Source organism: Taudactylus pleione, unplaced genomic scaffold (assembly GCF_031769625.1).
Source record: "Taudactylus pleione unplaced genomic scaffold, aTauple2 ptg000329l, whole genome shotgun sequence".
Taxonomy (NCBI): Eukaryota; Metazoa; Chordata; class Amphibia; order Anura; family Myobatrachidae; genus Taudactylus; species Taudactylus pleione.
The window spans coordinates 8,122,010-8,142,500 of record NW_028284730.1 but is presented as its reverse complement, the minus strand read 5'-3'; the positions used below and the strand labels follow the sequence as shown (position 1 = coordinate 8,142,500).

The window sequence follows — 20,491 nt, the reverse complement described above, 5'->3', positions numbered from 1 at the left end:
ATAGAATTGAGTGCATAGTATACCGCAACGTATAACCTGCATGACTATATATATTTGCATAGTGTAACTCATAAACATAATAAACATATATATATACATGTAATAATTATTCCATATGAAGGTTGTGTTTTGTAGCACTAAAATCATTTACATCAAGCAGAAGGAAAACTTTCATAGAAATCAGTGTCAGAAACTTCTACAGAAATAACTCGCACGGGGAACATTTGGGGAAACGGAAACAGCAATGCAGATACTGTAGTGTACTAAATACTGTATCTAATACTTTATCTATGTGCAATGTAACTTGTAATATATATATATCTATATATATATATATATACATATATATATATACATATTATTCACACACACATGCTGTGTATCTTGCAGAAAAGCGGTAGGTAACATAGAAGAAAGTGTCCTCCATGTGATAGGACTGGTAATAATTTAGCAGAGATCAATTACTGTACTCAAATGCCAGAGCAGTCACTATAGCTAAACATTTACGTTTGTAGCTCCCGTACTGTAGAAATGTTTGTATACACCGCACAGGTAGGATACATATACTTCTCTCAGTAATATAGATATAGATAGATAGATAGATAGATAGATAGATAGATAGATAGATAGATAGATAGTGACACACACACACACACACACACACACACACACACACACACACACACACACACATATATATATATATATGTATAGCATGTAGCTTGCCTCGCTGTATATGAATAGATACAGCGTGGATACTTGTGTCCTTTGCAGTGTGGCGACAGTGCAGCTACTGTACAATACAGTGATGAGCATGATTGTCCTATATGGCGTGTATGTATGTATGTATATATGTAATTAAAAATATATATTTGCTAATATATATTTACACACAGACACACACAGACTCACACAAACACATGCTGTAAATAAATACGTTACACATGTTCTGTGCAATGAGGTGTCAGGTACATTGTATAGTTAGCAGTACATTAGGAGCAGTGGGAAAGTAATGCTGCAGTATAGGGCTTTGCAGTCAGTACATCAGTAATGATACAATAATTTGTATCATTACACATTAGTGGATCATTGTCATTAGTAATTAGAAGCAGCATTAGGTAGTCCCGTACAGCAGGATGGCCGAGTACAGCCCACATTCAATATAACATTACATGCGGGCATTGGAGTGGCAAATGTACAGGGCATGTATGTCAGGAAGCACAGTGGTAGTAGTGTTGTATATATGTATGTACAGTATGACTCCCGGGCACATATAACAGGATGCACTGTGACAGTAGTACTGTATATATGTATATACATGTGTATATGTCCCTTGCAGTGGGGTGGCAGTGTCCCGGGCACATATAACAGGATGTACTGTAGCAGTAGTAGTGTACATATGTATATATATATCCCTTGCAGTGGGGTGGCAGTGTACCGGGCACATATAACAGGATGCACTGTGGCAGTAGTACTGTATATATGTATATACATGTATATATTTCCCTTGCAGTGGGGTGGCAGTGTCCCGGGCACATATAACAGGATGTACTGTGGCAGTAGTAGTGTATATATGTATATACTGTATATATGTCCCTTGCAGTGGGGTGGCAGTGTCCCGGGCACATATAACAGGATGTACTGTGGTGATAGTAGTACTGTACATATGTATATACATGTATATATGTCCCTTGCAGTGGGGTGGCAGTGTCCCGGGCACATATAACAGGATGTACTGTGGCAGTAGTACTGTATATATGTATATACTGTATATATGTCCCTTGCAGTGGGGTGGCAGTGTCCCGGGCACATATAACAGGATGTACTGTGGCAGTAGTACTGTATATATGTATATACTGTATATATGTCCCTTGCAGTGGGGTGGCAGTGTCCCGGGCACATATAACAGGATGTACTGTGGCAGTAGTACTGTATATATATGTCCCTTGCAGTGGGGTGGCAGTGTCCCGGGCATATATAACAGAATGTACTGTGGTGATAGTAGTACTGTACATATGTATATACATGTATATATGTCCCTTGCAGTGGGGTGGCAGTGTCCCGGGCACATATAACAGAATGTACTGTGGTGATAGTAGTACTGTACATATGTATATACATGTATATATGTCCCTTGCAGTGGGGTGGCAGTGTCCCGGGCACATATAACAGAATGTACTGTGGTGATAGTAGTACTGTATATATGTATATACTGTATATATGTCCCTTGCAGTGGGGTGGCAGTGTCCCGGGCACATATAACAGGATGTACTGTGGCAGTAGTACTGTATATATGTATATACTGTATATATGTCCCTTGCAGTGGGGTGGCAGTGTCCCGGGCACATATAACAGGATGTACTGTGGCAGTAGTACTGTATATATATGTCCCTTGCAGTGGGGTGGCAGTGTCCCGGGCATATATAACAGAATGTACTGTGGTGATAGTAGTACTGTACATATGTATATACATGTATATATGTCCCTTGCAGTGGGGTGGCAGTGTCCCGGGCACATATAACAGAATGTACTGTGGTGATAGTAGTACTGTACATATGTATATACATGTATATATGTCCCTTGCAGTGGGGTGGCAGTGTCCCGGGCACATATAACAGAATGTACTGTGGTGATAGTAGTACTGTACATATGTATATACATGTATATATGTCCCTTGCAGTGGGGTGGCAGTGTCCCGGGCACATATAACAGAATGTACTGTGGTGATAGTAGTACTGTATATATGTATATACATGTATATATGTCCCTTGCAGTGGGGTGGCAGTGTCCCGGGCACACTTTGAGAAGCAGCCTCCATCCAATCTGCGGAAATCCAACTTCTTCCACTTCGTGCTGGCGCTGTATGACCGGCAGGGGCAGCCCGTGGAGATAGAGCGCACCAGCTTCGTGGACTTCGTGGAGAATGACAAGGTGGGTACTCTGATACTAACCTGGTATATACCTGGTGTGTATATTATACTATTTGCATTATATTATATGATATACAGTAAAGATCCAGTATACAGTGAAGGTCTGATTTTACATTACATTACGTACAGTGCCTATATTTATGGCATACAGTGAACACACGACTTCAAGAAGTAGACAGTGAGGATCTGACTTTGATAAATGTCATCACATAGCTACTGTAGATGTGGTGTACAGGGAAGGGCCAACCTGTTCTTATATATCATACTGATACATTATATACTGTACAGATAGATCCTACATGTGTAACACAAAATGAGCAGTTTTGCACAGTGAGTTGTGTTATCAAACATTACCCCAGTACTACTGTATATACGAAAGGTCCTATGACAGGGAGACATTACAGTGTACAGTACATTGGAATATTTCTCATGCACAGTGGCAGTTATTATATATTACATTTTGTATTGCATTGGGGTGTTCTGTGACATTGCATTATAAATAGTATTACATATGGTATACTGTGTCAGGGTGACTGCCCAATAATCCTTATAAATATTATATTAGGCTAAGGAGTACTGTGCCAGGGTGTGATAATGAATATTGCAGTCATATAATTAGTGACATGCTACGCACATGTATGTAAGAGACACAAGTGCCCTGATTTATTCCTCGTTCAGGGGTTCTCAAATGTGCTTATACTGAAGGACCATAGAGCCCAGGATACCGTATTAGCTGTCCCGAATGAGCCGTTATATAGTTATTATATATATATATATATATATATATATATATATATATATATATATATATGTGTGTGTGTGTTAGTAAATATTATGGTATATATACATATACATATTTTAGTACATATTTATGGTATATATATCTGTTCTTGTAGATAGGTTACCTTTGTTATGCTGTATAAAGCTCTGGCTCTGTACATGTGCCCCTGACATATACTGTGATATGTTTAGCCTACATTATCTACACATGGCTTTCCGTTGTGAGCTACATATTATCGCATGCTGGGACTTGTTGTTCCAGGAGAGCTGAAGAGCCACAGGTGGGCTATATTGTGGCTCAGGTTGTCAGACCTGCAGTGAATGCGACTGGCGAAATGAACATTGATATGTAATATACAGAATATTCCTCCCGAGTATAGTGTTGGATATTTACAGTATTATTGTCTATGGGGCAGTAATTTGGCATGAAACGCTGAATACTGAATATGGAACGCTGAGCTCTACTGTATGTACCTATTAGAAATGACTCGGAGAAAGCTGATTGCAATGTGAAAAGCATTATTTATTAGAAAATAGTGAATATCAAGGACTTTAGAAATAGTGGAATACATTTTATGATCAAGTTACCTATTAAGTTTGTCTGGGTATAAAAAAGAAAGTTTAATTAATATTGATAACCTAGTATTGTGTGTACATACTGTATGATATAACTTTGCAGGTGAGTGCTTGATACATGTCTATTCACTGAATGTATTATTACACGTTTTTTTCTAATGTAAAAGGAGCTGAGCAATGAGAAAACCAATAACGGCACTCACTACCGACTGCAGCTCCTCTACAGCAACGGTGAGTGCCCAGATAATGCATAATACTGTATATCTACATTATCTATCTATCTATCTACATTATCTATCTATCTATCTATCTATCTATCTATCTATCTATCTATCTCATATCTATCTATCTCATATCTATTTATCTATCTATCTATCTCATACATTGTACATTGTACAGATCTTATATATTATGAAAAACTGAGCACTCACCCTGCACTAATCTAGCAATGCAGGACATGTCACCTATAACATTTAGAGGTTAAATACAAAATTATATATCTCATATCTATTTATCTATCTATCTCATTATCTATCTATCTCATTATCTATCTATCTATCTCATATATGTCTGTCTATCTATCTATCTATCTATCTATCTATCTATCTATCTATCTATCTATCTATCTATCTCATATCTATCTCATATCTATCTATCTATCTATCTCATACATTGTACATTGTACAGATCTTATATATTTTGAAAAACTGAGCACTCACCCTGCACTAATCTAGCAATGCAGGACATGTCACCTATAACATTTAGAGGTTAAATACAAAATTATATATCTCATATCTATTTATCTATCTATCTCATTATCTATCTATCTCATTATCTATCTATCTATCTATCTATCTCATATATGTCTGTCTATCTATCTATCTATCTATCTATCTATCTATCTATCTATCTATCTCATATCTATCTCATATCTATCTATCTATCTCATACATTGTACATTGTACAGATCTTATATATTTTGAAAAACTGAGCACTCACCCTGCACTAATCTAGCAATGCAGGACATGTCACCTATAACATTTAGAGGTTAAATACAAAATTATATATCTCATATCTATTTATCTATCTATCTCATTATCTATCTATCTCATTATCTATCTATCTATCTATCTATCTCATATATGTCTGTCTATCTATCTATCTATCTATCTATCTATCTATCTATCTCATATCTATCTCATATCTATCTATCTATCTCATACATTGTACATTGTACAGATCTTATATATTATGAAAAACTGAGCACTCACTCTGCACTAATCTAGCAATGCAGGACATGTCACCTATAACATTTAAAGGTTAAATACAAAATTATTTATAAAAAAAAAACAGAAAAAAACAGCAAAAACTGTAACTGCAGAATGCAGAAGTATCTTAGTGCACGCATCAGCCGAGGTAGTATAGTACCTATAAAGTGTGTAAGCTCTCACAAGCAGGGTGCTCTTCCCTCATGTGCTTCTTCCTGCCTCCCATATATCATCTTCATCTCCTGCCCACAGCGGCACCGAACCTTTGGGTTTAGCAGCTGGCGCTACTTCTGTGGGTATATGGTTATACAGCTTGTATCCCATGCTCTGCAATGTTTTCTACTGTCTTTTGCACTTTCTTTGTATCTTGTTTTGTTTGCGCTGTTTTTGCTCACATACTTTGTAAGACACTGTGTACCCCTCGTGGCACCATATAAATAACAGATATTGTTATTGTTATTATTATTGTTATAATTATATATGCACAGAATGCATTTATGTGTTATATACACCTTACACACACAGCCTGCAGGTAATTTTATACTATATTTTTAATAATTTGTGCCTTATATAAAGTTTGTGTACATTGAACCATCAAAAATCAAAGGTTTCATTATCTCAGTCATGCCAAAAAAAATCTGAATTTCAGAATATTTGGATATGGGAGACTCAACCTGTAATGTGTGTTTCTTTTGGGGGAGGGTACATTTTGATGTTAATTATAAATCAATAGAAAAATGTTACAATACATATATATATATATATATATATGTATTTGCCTACATTTCTTTTGCCTCACTCCCTTTTCTGCATTAACACTGTGTCTCATTCAGGTCACAATAAATAAATGTAGATGTAAGAGTACCAGTGATTACACGCACACACACGCACACGCACACACACACACGGATGGCTGAAAGATGATCACGCTCTGATATTTTAGCATCATTATCGCATGAACATACAATGGCTGCCTCCACTGCCTCTAGGTGACATCTGCACTCTACGGCCTTTCTTTCTGCTGCTCATTTCCCTTTTATTTTTCTCCAGGTGTGCGGACTGAGCAAGATCTTTTTGTGAGACTTATTGACTCAGTGACAAAACAGGTACGTTCTCTACTCACAGATGGAGAGCCACCTATTGCAATGCCCACTTTGCATTATAAGGTACCAGTCTGGAACCCAGGTACTGGATCAGCACCGAGGATAAAACGGAGACTTTAGGTCTCATTAATAGTAGTTAGTAACTTTATCGACTCAGACATATTACTGGTATTCCAAATGAATGTCCCAATAGAGTCAGTAGCATATGGTTTCCCTGATTGACTATGTGAGGCCTGCTTACAGGTTTCTACATTCTGACTTACCACAACTAACCAGGTGTCTCCGATGGTGCCAAGTTCTAGCTGAGCATATCATAATCTAGCTCCCCATTTATGCATTCAATAATTGATTTCTATTTTATTTCCATTGTACTAGTATGCAGTATTGAATTGATGGGTCAGTCATGTATGCTGTATTGCTACCCATCCTAGGCCTCAAATAAGATTAAAATGACAAAACTGCATGTATAATAAAAACCACAGATATTGTGACCTGTGGTCAGTAACACATTGCACCTGCTCTCTGCCTGCAGCCAATAGCATATGAAGGACAGAACAAGAACCCGGAGATGTGCCGCGTTCTACTCACACACGAGGTCATGTGCAGGTAATGATAACCCCCGACTTTCTACTCCTTGTTTCTGCATCTACTGTCAGTTAGTCAAATGCTAGATTAGCAAAACAGAGCGCATTACCTAAACTACATATCACATGCACCAAAAGAGGGATTGGGGGATACAAGTGCAAGTTTATTGCATGAGCCACTTTGCGCGTGGACACAGCACTGCTCCTTTTTAGTGCATTTTGAACTTTATTACTGCAATTAATATTCTGAATATAATCATTTGTGTATCAAGAGGCAACATATTTCATAGAAAGACTGGACTGGCCATCTGGCACTTCTGGAAAATGCCAGAAGGGCCGATGGCCTGATGGGCCAGTTCAGCCTGAAACCTGAGCGAGCAGCTCCACCTCCCAGCTCATTGCTCGGCCGGGATACTGAGTGATGGGGGCGTGCGGCGAGGTCACGCCCCATTTGTGCACGCACAGAAAGTAATGCCAGTGCTGATCTGGAGCCTCAGGGGTCTATTTACTAAGCAGTGTTAGGAGACAGAGTGAAAAGTGATAAGAAAGTGATAAGGTGCCAGCCAATCAGCTCCCAACTGTCATTTTTCAAACACAGCCTGTGAGATGGCAGTTGGGAGCTGATTGGCTAGCACCTTATCACTTTCTTATCACTTTTCTCTCTGTCTCCTAACACTGCTTAGTAAATAGACCCCTCAGTCATTGGCCTGTAAACAATTATGGTTGTCAAGTATCATTTGTATCTATTCCTATCATCTATCTATCTATCTATCTATCTATCTATCTATCTATCTATCTATCTATCTATCTATCTATCTATCTATCAGCACCTACAAACAGTAAAGGATGTAATTATGTGGACTGGATTAACATTCAATCCACTAAACATTAGGAACTGATGATAAGACTGAGGTATGAGGCACAACAATGCCTCAGTGATGTCACAAGTTCCTAGTGATTTGATAGACTGTATCCACATAAAAATTGATTCAGCCCACAAAATGGCTGTGTGCAACGTGTTAAGGTGATAAGTGCACTTTCATAATGTATATCCGTTTAGCACTAATCATTATTTGTACCTGGGCATCACACTTTCTTAAGGGCACAGAAATGGAGTGGGGTGGCACATAGCTAGACACTCTAGATCGCAGAATGAAAGTTTCCAGTACTTGACTGTGGTTACCAATGGCAATTATAGATGGCGTTAGCCTGCTGACACTGCTCCTTCATATTGGAAGGAGATCCGGTATGTGAAAAAGGATCCATTTGGATCCTTGCATTTCCTTCAGCACTCGCTGAAATAAAGTTATGTGTGCACAGTAACATGATACGGATTGTAGAACTGCTGCTTTTTCGAAGCAGGTGCCCCAGCACCGGAGCATTAGTGAATTGCTCTGGTAGATTTGGATTTGCTACCGCAATTTGCTCTGTCAGATCCATAATTTGCGTGAGGCCATCACATTTTATTAATGAATATGCCCCCTATAAATCTGTGACAGTGAATTAGAATTTTCATGTAATGCAGATCTCTGAGGGGACCATATTAATACAATCAGGCTGGCTAAGTTCCTGTAATTGATTAGAGGAATTGGCGAGATAACAAAGAATGTCTGTTATGAACTAAGCAAATGGCAGGTTACTTGGTGCCACCGTTTTCTATTACTATGCTGTAGTAATCTTACAGTAATAAAAATCATCTAGCACTCAGCTGACAAACACTGTGTTCTGTAAGACATGGGCAATGTGCATGCTCATCCTATATACCCACGGGCAGAGCACAACTGTGCAAAAGATGTTACCAGCATGTTACGGAAAAGGCAATAAAGAATACAATGATCCTACAGACATTTGTCCTTGGCTTCAATGGGAATAAGTTGCAGAACCTGCCTATACCATTCATGTAGTCTCTCTACCCTATATCATCAAATGAAGTATTGCAACAAGGCGTTATATATATATATATACCACCTGCCTAATATTGTTTAGGTCCCCCTTGTGACGCCAAAACAGCTCTGACTCGGCGAGGCATGAACTCTGAAGTTGGCCAGTGGTATGTGGAACGAAGACGTTAGCAACAGATCCTTTAAGTCCTGTACATTGCGAGGTGGGACCTCCATGGCTCGGACTTGTTTTTCTAGCACATCCCACAAATGCTTGATTGAACTGAGATCTGGGCCAAGTCAACACCTTGATCTCTTTGTCGTGTTTCTTAAAGCATTCCTGAGCAGTGTTTGTACTGTAGCAGGGCGCACTATTCTGCTGAAAGAGCCCACTGCCATCAGGGAATACTGCTGCCTCCAAGGGGTGTACTTGGTCTGCAACAATGTTTAGGTAGGTGGTACCTGTCAATGTAACACCCACATAAATGCCAGGACCCAAGGTTTCCCTGCAGAACATTGCCCAGAGCGTTACACTGGCTCTGCTGGCTTGCCTTCTTCCCATAGTGCCTCCTTTTGCCATCTTTTCCCCAGGTAAATAATGAACACACACCTGTCTGTCCACATGATGTAAAAATAAAACGCAATTCACTAGACCAGGCTACTTTCTTCCATTGCTCCATGGTCAAGTTCTGATACTCATGTACCCATTGTAGGCGCTTTCGGCAGTGGACATTGGTCAGCATGTGCACTCCGAGTGGTCTGCCTCATATGCAGCAGGCTGTGATGTACGGTGTGTCGTACGGCGTGTTCTGACACCTCTCTATCATAGCCAGTATTAATGTTTTTTGCAACTTGTGCTACCATAGCTGCACTGTAGGAGTGGGCCAGATGGGCTAGCCTTCACTCCCCATGCACAGCAATGAGCCTTGGGCACCAATTACCCTTTTGCTGGTTCACCATTTGTTCTTTCCTGAACCACTTTTGGTAGGTACTCACCAGCAGCGGGTCCTACCTGTGATTCCAAATGGGTCTGTCATCTGCACTCTCTGCTGCTCTGAAATGTGTGGCTTGTCCGCGGGATTGCAATGCTGCACAGGCGCACAAATTAACAAGCAGCCCAAGCTTCTAGGGACTGCACTCGCTGCAGCCACTAGAAGCCAGATAGGGCTGCCATTATAGCAGGAAAGTGGTTTTCCATTGGAAGTGCTCTCTCTGCTAACTGCAGTCCGGACTGGCATTTTCAAGGCGAGTAAACACCCCTCCATGGGACTGCCTGTCTGGCTGTGATTAGCAGGAAGCCACAGCCACTGCAAGGTAGTCCCTGCAGGAGGTGAATTTTATGGGGGGGCTCTTTTCCATTAGCACATGTGAGTCTAGCAGACCGCATATGTGCAGAACCGCGCTGGTGTCCCTAAGGCGAAATGAAGCGATGGTATTGGCAATGGAATCAGTATGATTTACTGCTGGCCGCATGGCCGGCGGTTCTGATCCTGACAGCGGCAGCCGACAGAGGAGGAAATCCTGATCATCTATTAAGGTGAGTATAACTAACCTAATTCCCAACCCTAATTCTCCTTTAGGGGTGCCTAACCTCCCCCCCAAGTGCCTAACCCTAACCCCCCTCTAAGTGCCTAAACCTAACCCCCCTTCCCCACAACCTATCCCTAAGTCTCCCGGGGGGGTGTCTAACCCTAACCTACCTCGGGGGTGCCTAACCCTAACGTCCCCTCCCCCTAGCCTAATCCTAACCTCCCGGGGGGGGGTGCCTAACCCTAAATCCCCCCCAGGAGCCCCTAACCTAACCCTCTCCCCCCCGCGGCTGTCCGCCCCTGGTGCTCACCTTACCTAAGATCGGTAAGCCAGGTGTCGGGCTCCCGGCATAGGTCTGACAGGCGTCGAGATTTCGATGCCTGTCATTTGTACCTTGCCGGGATTAGACAGTTGGGAAGCTGGCGGTCGGCATTGCGACCGCAGGCTTCCCGACTGCTTCCCTTAGCAATCACATCTAACACACCATGGGGCGGCTCCTATTAGAATCCCTGTCCCCGCTTGTATTTTTGTAATATGTTGTTGCCATGATAAGTAAATTGTCAGGCCTTATAGAACCAGATAAATAATAAATATTGTAACAATTTAAGTCCTGCAGTCCTCATGTCAGAGTTTTAATCTATGATTGGTTATAGTCTCCCAATACTATAATTTATATAAAACCCTTGTTTGGGGATTCTGTATCAATTCTCCACTACTGCTGACTTTACTTCTCCGCACCTCCAGGACCAGAGCATCACCTGTCCTTCTACTAGTGTGTATCGTCTACCTGCCCTTTCGTAGCATAGACAATGTTTAGCTACTAACGTCTCTAATTATATATATCTAGCAGCCATTTTGTTCATTCCTGACTCCTTACTGATTCAGCCAAGGAACAAAAGGCTAATTAGTAAGTGCACCCAATTAGTGACTTGTGTCTCATCGTGGATCAGAGAGTTGTCAGTTTTCATCAAGAACTCTGGAAATTCAAAAGGTGTAACAAGGGCCCACCACCAGGGACGGGGGCAGAAAGTGGAGCCATTAACACTTTCTACTCTTTAGCAACAACATAGACCGGGAGTAAAGGGGATATACAAGGTGGAGCTATGTCCAAAGCAGGACACCTCATTAGTTATTACATCCAGGAGCAGTTGATAAGAAATGCAGACAAGGAACATATCGAAATAATTAAATCTTTTAAAGGCCCAGAACGAAATTAATCTACATATGTCTAAAAGGGCATATAAGCCCTCTATGGTCATTTCCGGAGCCCCTTTTTCCTCTATATGCTACTATTTTAACTTTGGCATAAGTTTTATTACTTCATGAGTTCTATGTCAGTAAAAAAACATTGGAAAATGGGATGTCAGTAAATTTTTATACAACTGTCAGTATAAAAGGTACAGATTTATAACATACATGCAGCCACCCATTGATAATCTCTCAGAGCACAATGAATAGAATGTAGGAAGGACAATGAGAGAAGGGGCTGTATAAAGAAGTGTGCGCTCCTGATTAAACTAGGGACAGCTCAGGGCCAGTGTCAGAACAAGAGCTTTTCTGAAAGCTTGGTAAATGTCTGGACCAGACACCACTCTAAAAGATATAGGGGGGCTGGTGCAGTGCGGGATTTCAGGAAGACCTAAGCAAAGCAATTAGAGTTTAACTATAAAAGATGACCACGTGTTAAATTAGCACCAGGAGTTTTCCAGTGTTCTGCAATAGAGAAGACTTGTTGGGTCCTGTTTTATATTGGTGTATCTTCTTTATGCTATGTCTGTGCTGCAGCCATCTATAAAGGACATTGTCATGTGTACCAGACTGATGGTGCTACATTGACCCTATAGCTGCTTAATAAGAGACACTGACAGCCTGCAACCCTCACAGCTGGGACTCAGTACTAGGCGGCTGCCGGTCACCCTGGCCTGCTCAGACAGATGGTGGGAATTTATACACTTTTGTTATGCAATCAGCAGGAGCAGAATGCAGTACAAAGGCTGATGGCAGTCCAGCCCCGGCACACGGGCTATATGCAGAGCTATGTGTGGGCGCAGAGAATTGTGCATCTGGACAGATCTTTTGGGCATGACCTGATTTGCCCCATGTGGACTGTACACTGCTCAGCACTCGCTGATATGCCATTAGTACAGGCACAATCTTTACAGCGCCATTTTTATGGCAAGTTTAGGCAATGTCTGACTGCTGTTATGGGTGTATAGCTGCAAGGGCATGCTGGAATTTGTAGTTCTCTATCTGAGCTATGCTGAATGCACTGCTGAGATTGGCAGGACAGGGTATGCTGGGAGTTGTAGTTCTGACAACAGCTGGAGAGCTGACGCTACCTACATTGTGATTATGGTGTTATACAGTCATTTAATGCACTGATGGGGTTATTGAGATACATAGGTCATGATTTCCTTGGTATCTGTCATTTTCACATAAGTATTTGTTATTTTTCTTTCAAATTTCATTAACACTGATGTTACGGAGCTCATCTATTAAAGGAAGGTTTAGAGGGATTTCTGTATTCAGTGTAGAGTAAAAATTATATTGGAGAAAAATGAAGGTGAAGTAGTTTATTAACGAAAGTAATTAATATTATATTTGTTGCAGCTTCTGACATTTTCCCCAGAAAGGTAGAATATATTAGTGCATTAAACCAAAACACACTGAAGATATCTAATTATTGTGACCCTTAGACATGTCAGTTGTAGAGAGAAAGGTATTTTGCTATAAGTATATATCTATTTGTTTTTCCATAATACATCTTTGTTGCCACTATATACAAACAGTATTGTAATAAGTATCTACCGGGTAATATAATAGCATAAGTATGTTATCCTCATATTGAACAATTTTAGACACTTATTGAAGAGACATTTGGGCCTTGATTTGAAATATTATTATTAGGGGAAAGAAATAAGTTTTGTCATGTTTTCATTGTACATAATGGCCCATGGGGCTTGCTCATAATAGTAGCCATACACAGACAGAATTGTTTCTTCACTCAAACTGGTTGCAGCAGTCATGTTTGATTATTGTGGGTTTGTGTGAGTAACAGTTAAAGTTATTCATTTGGATATTCAGTTTGATTAAATGATTGTATCTGGGCATGTATGTACTGATTGTACAATACAGCAGGCACATTCCTAACTGCTCTGTCCTCTCCCAGACCAACACTGCACAATGTGTCTGTGTATCTCAGTGCACATGTGTGTCTGTGTATCTTTATGTGTGAGTGTGTGTCTGTGTATATGTGTGTGCATATATAAACAGACATATGTGTGTGTGTGTGTGTGTGTGTGTGTGTGTGTGTGTGTGTGTGTGTGTGTGTGTGTGTGTGTGTGTGTGTGTGTGTGTGTGTGATTTGGTGGCTGTGTATCTCTGTGTGTCTGTGAATTGTGTGTGTGTCTTTATGTGTGTTTCAGGGGGAGATGAACTAAGCTCTGGAAAGTGATAAAGTTGAGAATAATAAACCACCAGCCAATTAGCTCCCAACTGTCATGTTACAGGCTGTGGCCCTCAGTGTGTGGGTGTGTGTGTGTGTGTGTGTGTGTGTGTGTGTGTGTGTGTGTGTGTGTGTGTGTGTGTGTGTGAATCTCCATGTGTGTGTCTGTGTGTGCATGTATCTCTATGTGTGATTCAGTGTGTGTGTTTGTGTATCATTATGTGTGATTCGATGTGTATATGTCTGTGTATCATTATGTGTGATTCAGTGTGTGTGTGTTTGTGTATCATTATGTGTGATTCGGTGTGTGTCTGTGTATCATTATGTGTGATTCGGTGTGTGTGTGTGTGTGTCTGTGTATCATTATGTGTGATTCGGTGTGTTTGTGTGTGTGTGTGTCTGTGTATCATTATGTGTGATTCAGTGTGTGTGTGTGTCTGTGTATCATTATCTGTGATTCGGTGTGTGTGTGTGTGTTTGTGTATCATTATGTGTGATTCAGTGTGTGTGTGTGTGTCTGTGTATCATTATGTGTGATTCGGTGAGTGTGTGTGTTTGTGTATCATGTGTGATTTGGTGTGTGTCTGGGTATGTGTGTGTGTGTCTGTGTATCATTATTTGTGATTCGGTGTGTGTGTGTCTGTATATCATTATGTGTGATTCGGTGTGTGTGTGTGTGTTTGTGTATCATTATGTGTGATTCGGTGTGTGTTTGTGTATCATTATGTGTGATTCGGTGTGTATATGTCTGTGTATCATTATGTGTGATTCGGTGTGTGTGTCTGTGTATCATCATTGTGTGTGATTCGGTGTGTGTGTCTGTGTATCATTATGTGTGATTTGGTGTGTGTGTCTGTGTATCATTATGTGTGATTCGGTGTGTGTGTGTCTGTGTATCATTGTGTGTGATTTGTTGTGTGTCTGTGTATCATTATGTGTGATTCGGTGTGTGTGTGTGTCTGTGTATCATTATGTGTGATTCGGTGTGTTTGTGTATCATTATGTGTGATTCGGTGTGTGTCTGTGTATCATTATGTGTGATTCTGTTTGTGTGTGTGTCTGTGTATCATTATGTGTGATTCGGTGTGTGTTTGTGTATCATTATGTGTGATTCGGTGTGTGTGTGTGTTTGTGTATCATTATGTGTGATTCGATGTGTGTTTGTGTATCATTATGTGTGATTTGGTGTGTATATATCTGTGTATCATTATGTGTGATTCGGTGTGTGTGTCTGTGTATCATTATGTGTGATTCGGTGTGTGTGTCTGTGTATCATTATGTGTGATTCGGTGTGTGTGTCTGTGTATCATTGTGTGTGATTCGGTGTGTGTCTGTGTATCATTATGTGTGATTCGGTGTGTGTGTATCATTATGTGTGATTCGGTGTGTGTTTGTGTATCATTATGAGTGATTCGGTGTGTGTGTCCGTGTATCATTATGTGTGATTCTGTGTGTGTGTGTCTGTGTATCATTATGTGTGATTCGGTGTGTGTGTTTGTGTATCATTATGTGTGATTTGGTGTGTGTATCTGTGTATCATTATGTGTGATTCGGTGTGTGTGTGTGTGTGTGTGTGTTTGTGTATCATTATGTGTGATTCGGTGTGTGTTTGTGTATCATTATGTGTGAATATGTCTGTGTATCATTATGTGTGATTCGGTGTGTGTGTCTGTGTATCATTGTGTGTGATTCGGTGTATGTGTCTGTGTATCATTATGTGTGATTCGGTGTGTGTGTCTGTGTATCATTATGTGTGATTCGGTGTGTGTGTCTGTGTATCATTGTGTGTGATTCGGTGTGTGTCTGTGTATCATTATGTGTGATTCGGTGTGTGTGTGTGTCTGTGTATCATTATGTGTGATTCGGTGTGTGTTTGTGTATCATTATGTGTGATTCGGTGTGTGTGTCTGTGTATCATTATGTGTGATTCTGTGTGTGTGTGTGTGTGTCTGTGTATCATTATGTGTGATTCGGTGTGTGTGTTTGTGTATCATTATGTGTGATTCTGTGTGTGTGTGTTTGTGTATCATTATGTGTGATTCGGTGTGTGTTTGTTTATCATTATGTGTCATTCGGTGTGTGTGTTTGTGTATCATTATGTGTCATTCGGTGAGTGTGTGTGTTTGTGTATCATTGTCTGTGATTCGGTGTGTTTGTCTGTATATCATTATGTGTGATTTGGTGTGTGTTTGTGTATCATTATGTGTGATTCGGTGTGTGTGTCTGTGTATCATTGTGTGTGATTCTGTGTGTGTGTGTGTGTGTCTGTGTATCATTATGTGTGATTCGGTGTGTGTGTTTGTGTATCATTATGTGTGATTTGGTGTGTGTGTGTCTGTGTATCATTATGTGTGATTCGGTGTGTGTGTTTGTGTATCATTATGTGTGATTTGGTGTATGTGTTTGTGTATCATTATGTGTAATTCGGTGAGTGTGTGTGTTTGTGTATCATTGTGTGTGATTCGGTGTGTTTGTTTGTCTGTATATCATTATGTGTGATTTGGTGTGTGTATCTGTGTATCATTACGTGTGATTCGGTGTGTGTGTGTCTGTGTATCATTATGTGTGATTCGGTGTGTGTGTTTGTGTATCATTATGTGTGATTCGGTGTGTTTGTCTGCATATCATTATGTGTGATTCGGTGTGTATATGTCTGTGTATCATTATGTGTGATTCGGTGTGTGTGTCTGTGTATCATTATGTGTGATTCGGTGTGTGTCTGTGTATCATTATGTGGGATTCGGTGTGTGTGTCTGTGTATCATTATGTGTGATTCGGTGTGTGTGTGTCTGTGTATCATTATGTGTGATTCGGTGTGTGTCTGTGTATCATTATGTGTGATTCGGTGTGTGTGTGTTTGTGTATCATTATGTGTGATTAGGTGTGTGTGTGTTTGTGTATCATTGTGTGATTTGGTGTGTGTCTGTGTATCTCTATGGGGCCCATTTATTAATGATGGCATGTGCAATGTGCTCTGGGCATGATATTACCTCCTATGATCGCATTGCAAGATGCAATCACAGCACCGGAATGTATAATCTGGCAAATGCAGGGATAGGGGCTCCGAATTATCCCTACGATGTTCCCGGAGTGCGGTCAGGGCTACTGCGCATGTGCATTCCCGCTAAGGAACCTTCCCCCCTCCCCCGGCAGTAGCTGCAAGAGCCAAACTCCGGAACGCATCGCTTTCCAGATTTTGGAAAATCTGTCAGCATCGGATCCCCCATAGAAACTTATGGGGGAAGCAGCTGCCAGCGGGAATAGAGGGATCACTGCAGGTATCGGCGATATCTGCTGTGGTCCCTCCTTCATACATGGGTGTAATACTAAATATTTGCGGTTATCCCCCCCCCACGCACACACACTCCAAAAATGGGTGTTTTTTAGGAGTAAGCCATAAATATTTAATGATAAATGGGCCCCTATGTATGATTCGATGTGTGTGTGTCTGTGAATCTCTATTGTGTGTGTCTGTGTGTGTGTGTCTGTGTATCTCTATGTGTGATTCGGTGTGTGTGTCTGTGAAACTGTGTCTTTGTGTGTATCTCTACTTGTGATTGTGTCTTTGCATCCGTGTATGTGTGTGTCTGTGTATCTCCATGTGTGATTCGGTGTGTGTGACTGTGAAACTGGGTGTCTATGTGTGTATCTCTACTTGTGATTGTGTCTTTGCATCCGTGTATGTGTGTGTCTATGTATCTCCATGTGTGATTCGGTGTGTGTGTCTGTGAAACTGTGTGTCTATGTGTGTATCTCTACTTGAGATTGTGTCTTTGCATCCGTGTATGTGTGTGTCTGTGTATCTCTATGTGTGATTCGGTGTGTGTGTGTCTGCGTATCATATGTGTCTATGAAACTATGGGGTCTATGTACTAAGCAGTGATAAGTGACAGAGTGAAAAGTGATAAGTCTGTGATAAGTGCCAGCCAATCAGCTACCAACTGTCATTTTTCAAACACAGCCTGTGAGATGACAGTTGGGAGCTGATTGGCTGGCACTTATCACAGACTTATCACTTTTCACTCTGTCACTTATCACTGCTTAGTACATAGACCCCTCTGTGTGTATGTGTGTGTGCCTGTGTATGTGTATGTGTATCTCTACTTGTTATTTTGTCTGTGCATCCTTGTGTGTGTGTGTGTATCTATGTGTGTGTTCAAAATGTGATTGTTCTATATTTGGTGTAATTGGTGGCAGAGCAAAATAAAAACTGCGCTCTAGAGTCTATGACGGGACATCAGTTCAACACATATAATGTAAAAAACAATTTATTGTAATAAGGCTAAAATGCCGAATACATAGAATTATGACATACACATAATACATACAAGAGAGTTGATCAGACTCTCAGTAATATAAAACAATAAATGTAAGCACACAGATAACACAACTGAATATAATTAACCAATCTATATTGGATTGTAGCAATATATAGAAACACTGATAGTAGTGATAATGGTAACCCTGGAGATCCTTGAAAAAAGACAATAATAAGGAGAGTCTCGTACAAGTACAATGTGACCAGATAGAGGTATATCCAACCTTCTGTAGAAAGTCTCGTGTACAATTCAATATAAGAGGTATATCAAAAATGTAATAGACATCCTTTCTCCTGAAGGCACCTTATCAATAACTTAACGCTGCATGTAATGGCAGCTGATTTGAAACTCACTTATAATTAAAATATCAACATTCAGCCTCCTCCAACATATGCGGCTGTGTCCCTGTGTGCACAGCAACAGCCGTGGGAATGTAAAACTGGAGCCGTGGGCAACAGGAGTAGTTAATGTATTAAGCCAAGTATACACCGTCAGCGTTAGGTGATGCCGGCTACCAGCCTACACCAGAGTATACCAAAGTACCTCGTAGCGGATTGTCAGTAGCCGGGGCACTGTAGGGTGAAAACTGTGAACGATGTTGTTCACCTGTGTATATTGCGCCAGATGACAGCCGTCTCAGTGCGGCGGTGGCACGGACGATGCCAGACGGTGATGTCCCTCGGCTCTGGATAACAGCCAGGTGATAGTCGTGTCAGTGGAGTAGCGGTAATGCAGTGAATAGGGAGGTGAGCAGGAGGTGAGCGTCCCAGCGGCTCAAATAGTAGGTACAATCTCAGCTACTTAGGCAGTAAGACTCCCGATGAACCGGAGGTTGATCAGGGCAACAGCCGCCAGCTTGTATCTTTGAAGGGAGTGCGAACGGACGCTGAATGTAGGTGAGGTCTCCAGGCTCCTGTAGGGAACGACAACGCGTTTCGGCTACTGCTGTAGCCTTTTTCAAGTCAAAAGTGTTCCCCATTGTCCATTATATGGTATAAATAACCCTAGGACAAAACTGATTGGTTGGTTAATTAGTTCGGTCTGGTCCGCTTAATCCATAGTAGCTCATTAAGAGTTCTATTCAGCAGGTTTGTGATTACTTCCAATGGATCTCATACTATCATTAGCTGCTTCTAGAGAACTCGGGTAAAGATTAACCATTAAACCACAGACCAACCAATATACAGTTCTATTATACCAATACTTAATACAATAATGAGTTTATATAAAAAATAAAGATAAAATTATTAGATAGAGTAATAGAAAATTATATTAATTGGTGGCAGAACAAACAATCCTTCCTTTGTATGGCCGCCATGAGTCACCATCATATTGTCATTGTCACACAAGAGAAGCACACTTATTCTCTTCAGTAACCTATCAGACTCTTGTGACTCTCAGCCTCCGCATGATATAACCTATGTAATCTACCCATGCTTATTATACTGACCTGACCCCCTACCCTGGTCTCCTACACGCTGAAAAGTTGGATGTTGCATGATTGACAACCTTTTGTTCTCCTATGTTTCCACAGTCGCTGCTGTGAGAAGAAGAGCTGCGGAAATCGGAACGAGACCCCATCTGACCCCGTCATTATTGACAGGTAGGAAACCTGGGCGCAGATTACCTGTCTGATCATACACCTGGCTGTCATTGCTTGCTATGAGTGTGTTCACTGTGCTCTACGTAATGCTGATCCTGTATCCAGAATAATGTATTCTGTGTAATTGAGTCTGTACTAACTCTAGCAATATTGTGGTTGTTACATGGTGTATTCTCTAAGCGTCTCCTCCGCCCTGATAAATATTCTGTGCTTTTCCCTTGTCCTGTGAGACCTTTCCCTGTCCACAGCCTGCAGTACATTCCTGGGACCATCTGCTTCTCTCATCTACACATCCCACTGCTGGAGCGCACATACCCACCAGCACGGTGTGCACACCCTATACACACAGGCGTACACACATACACAACACACAGTCAGACACTAAACACATGCTCCACACACATATAAGCACTAGACACACAAACAGTGCACAGGCACTAAACATACTGCACACACAGGCAATAAACTCACAC

General features: G+C 40.9%; 1 protein-coding gene across 1 annotated transcript in view; it reads left to right on the top strand.

The window, feature by feature from the left end:
* The window catches only part of EBF2 (EBF transcription factor 2), a 90,499-nt gene that overhangs the window by 1,663 nt on the left and 68,345 nt on the right, over positions 1–20,491 (top strand). Inside the window, exons 2-6 of the mRNA XM_088443238.1 lie at positions 2,775–2,931; positions 4,454–4,517; positions 6,605–6,660; positions 7,190–7,263; positions 19,950–20,018. Of these exons, the coding sequence (XP_088299364.1) occupies positions 2,775–2,931; positions 4,454–4,517; positions 6,605–6,660; positions 7,190–7,263; positions 19,950–20,018 (420 nt within the window). The remainder of the gene's footprint in view (positions 1–2,774; positions 2,932–4,453; positions 4,518–6,604; positions 6,661–7,189; positions 7,264–19,949; positions 20,019–20,491) is intronic.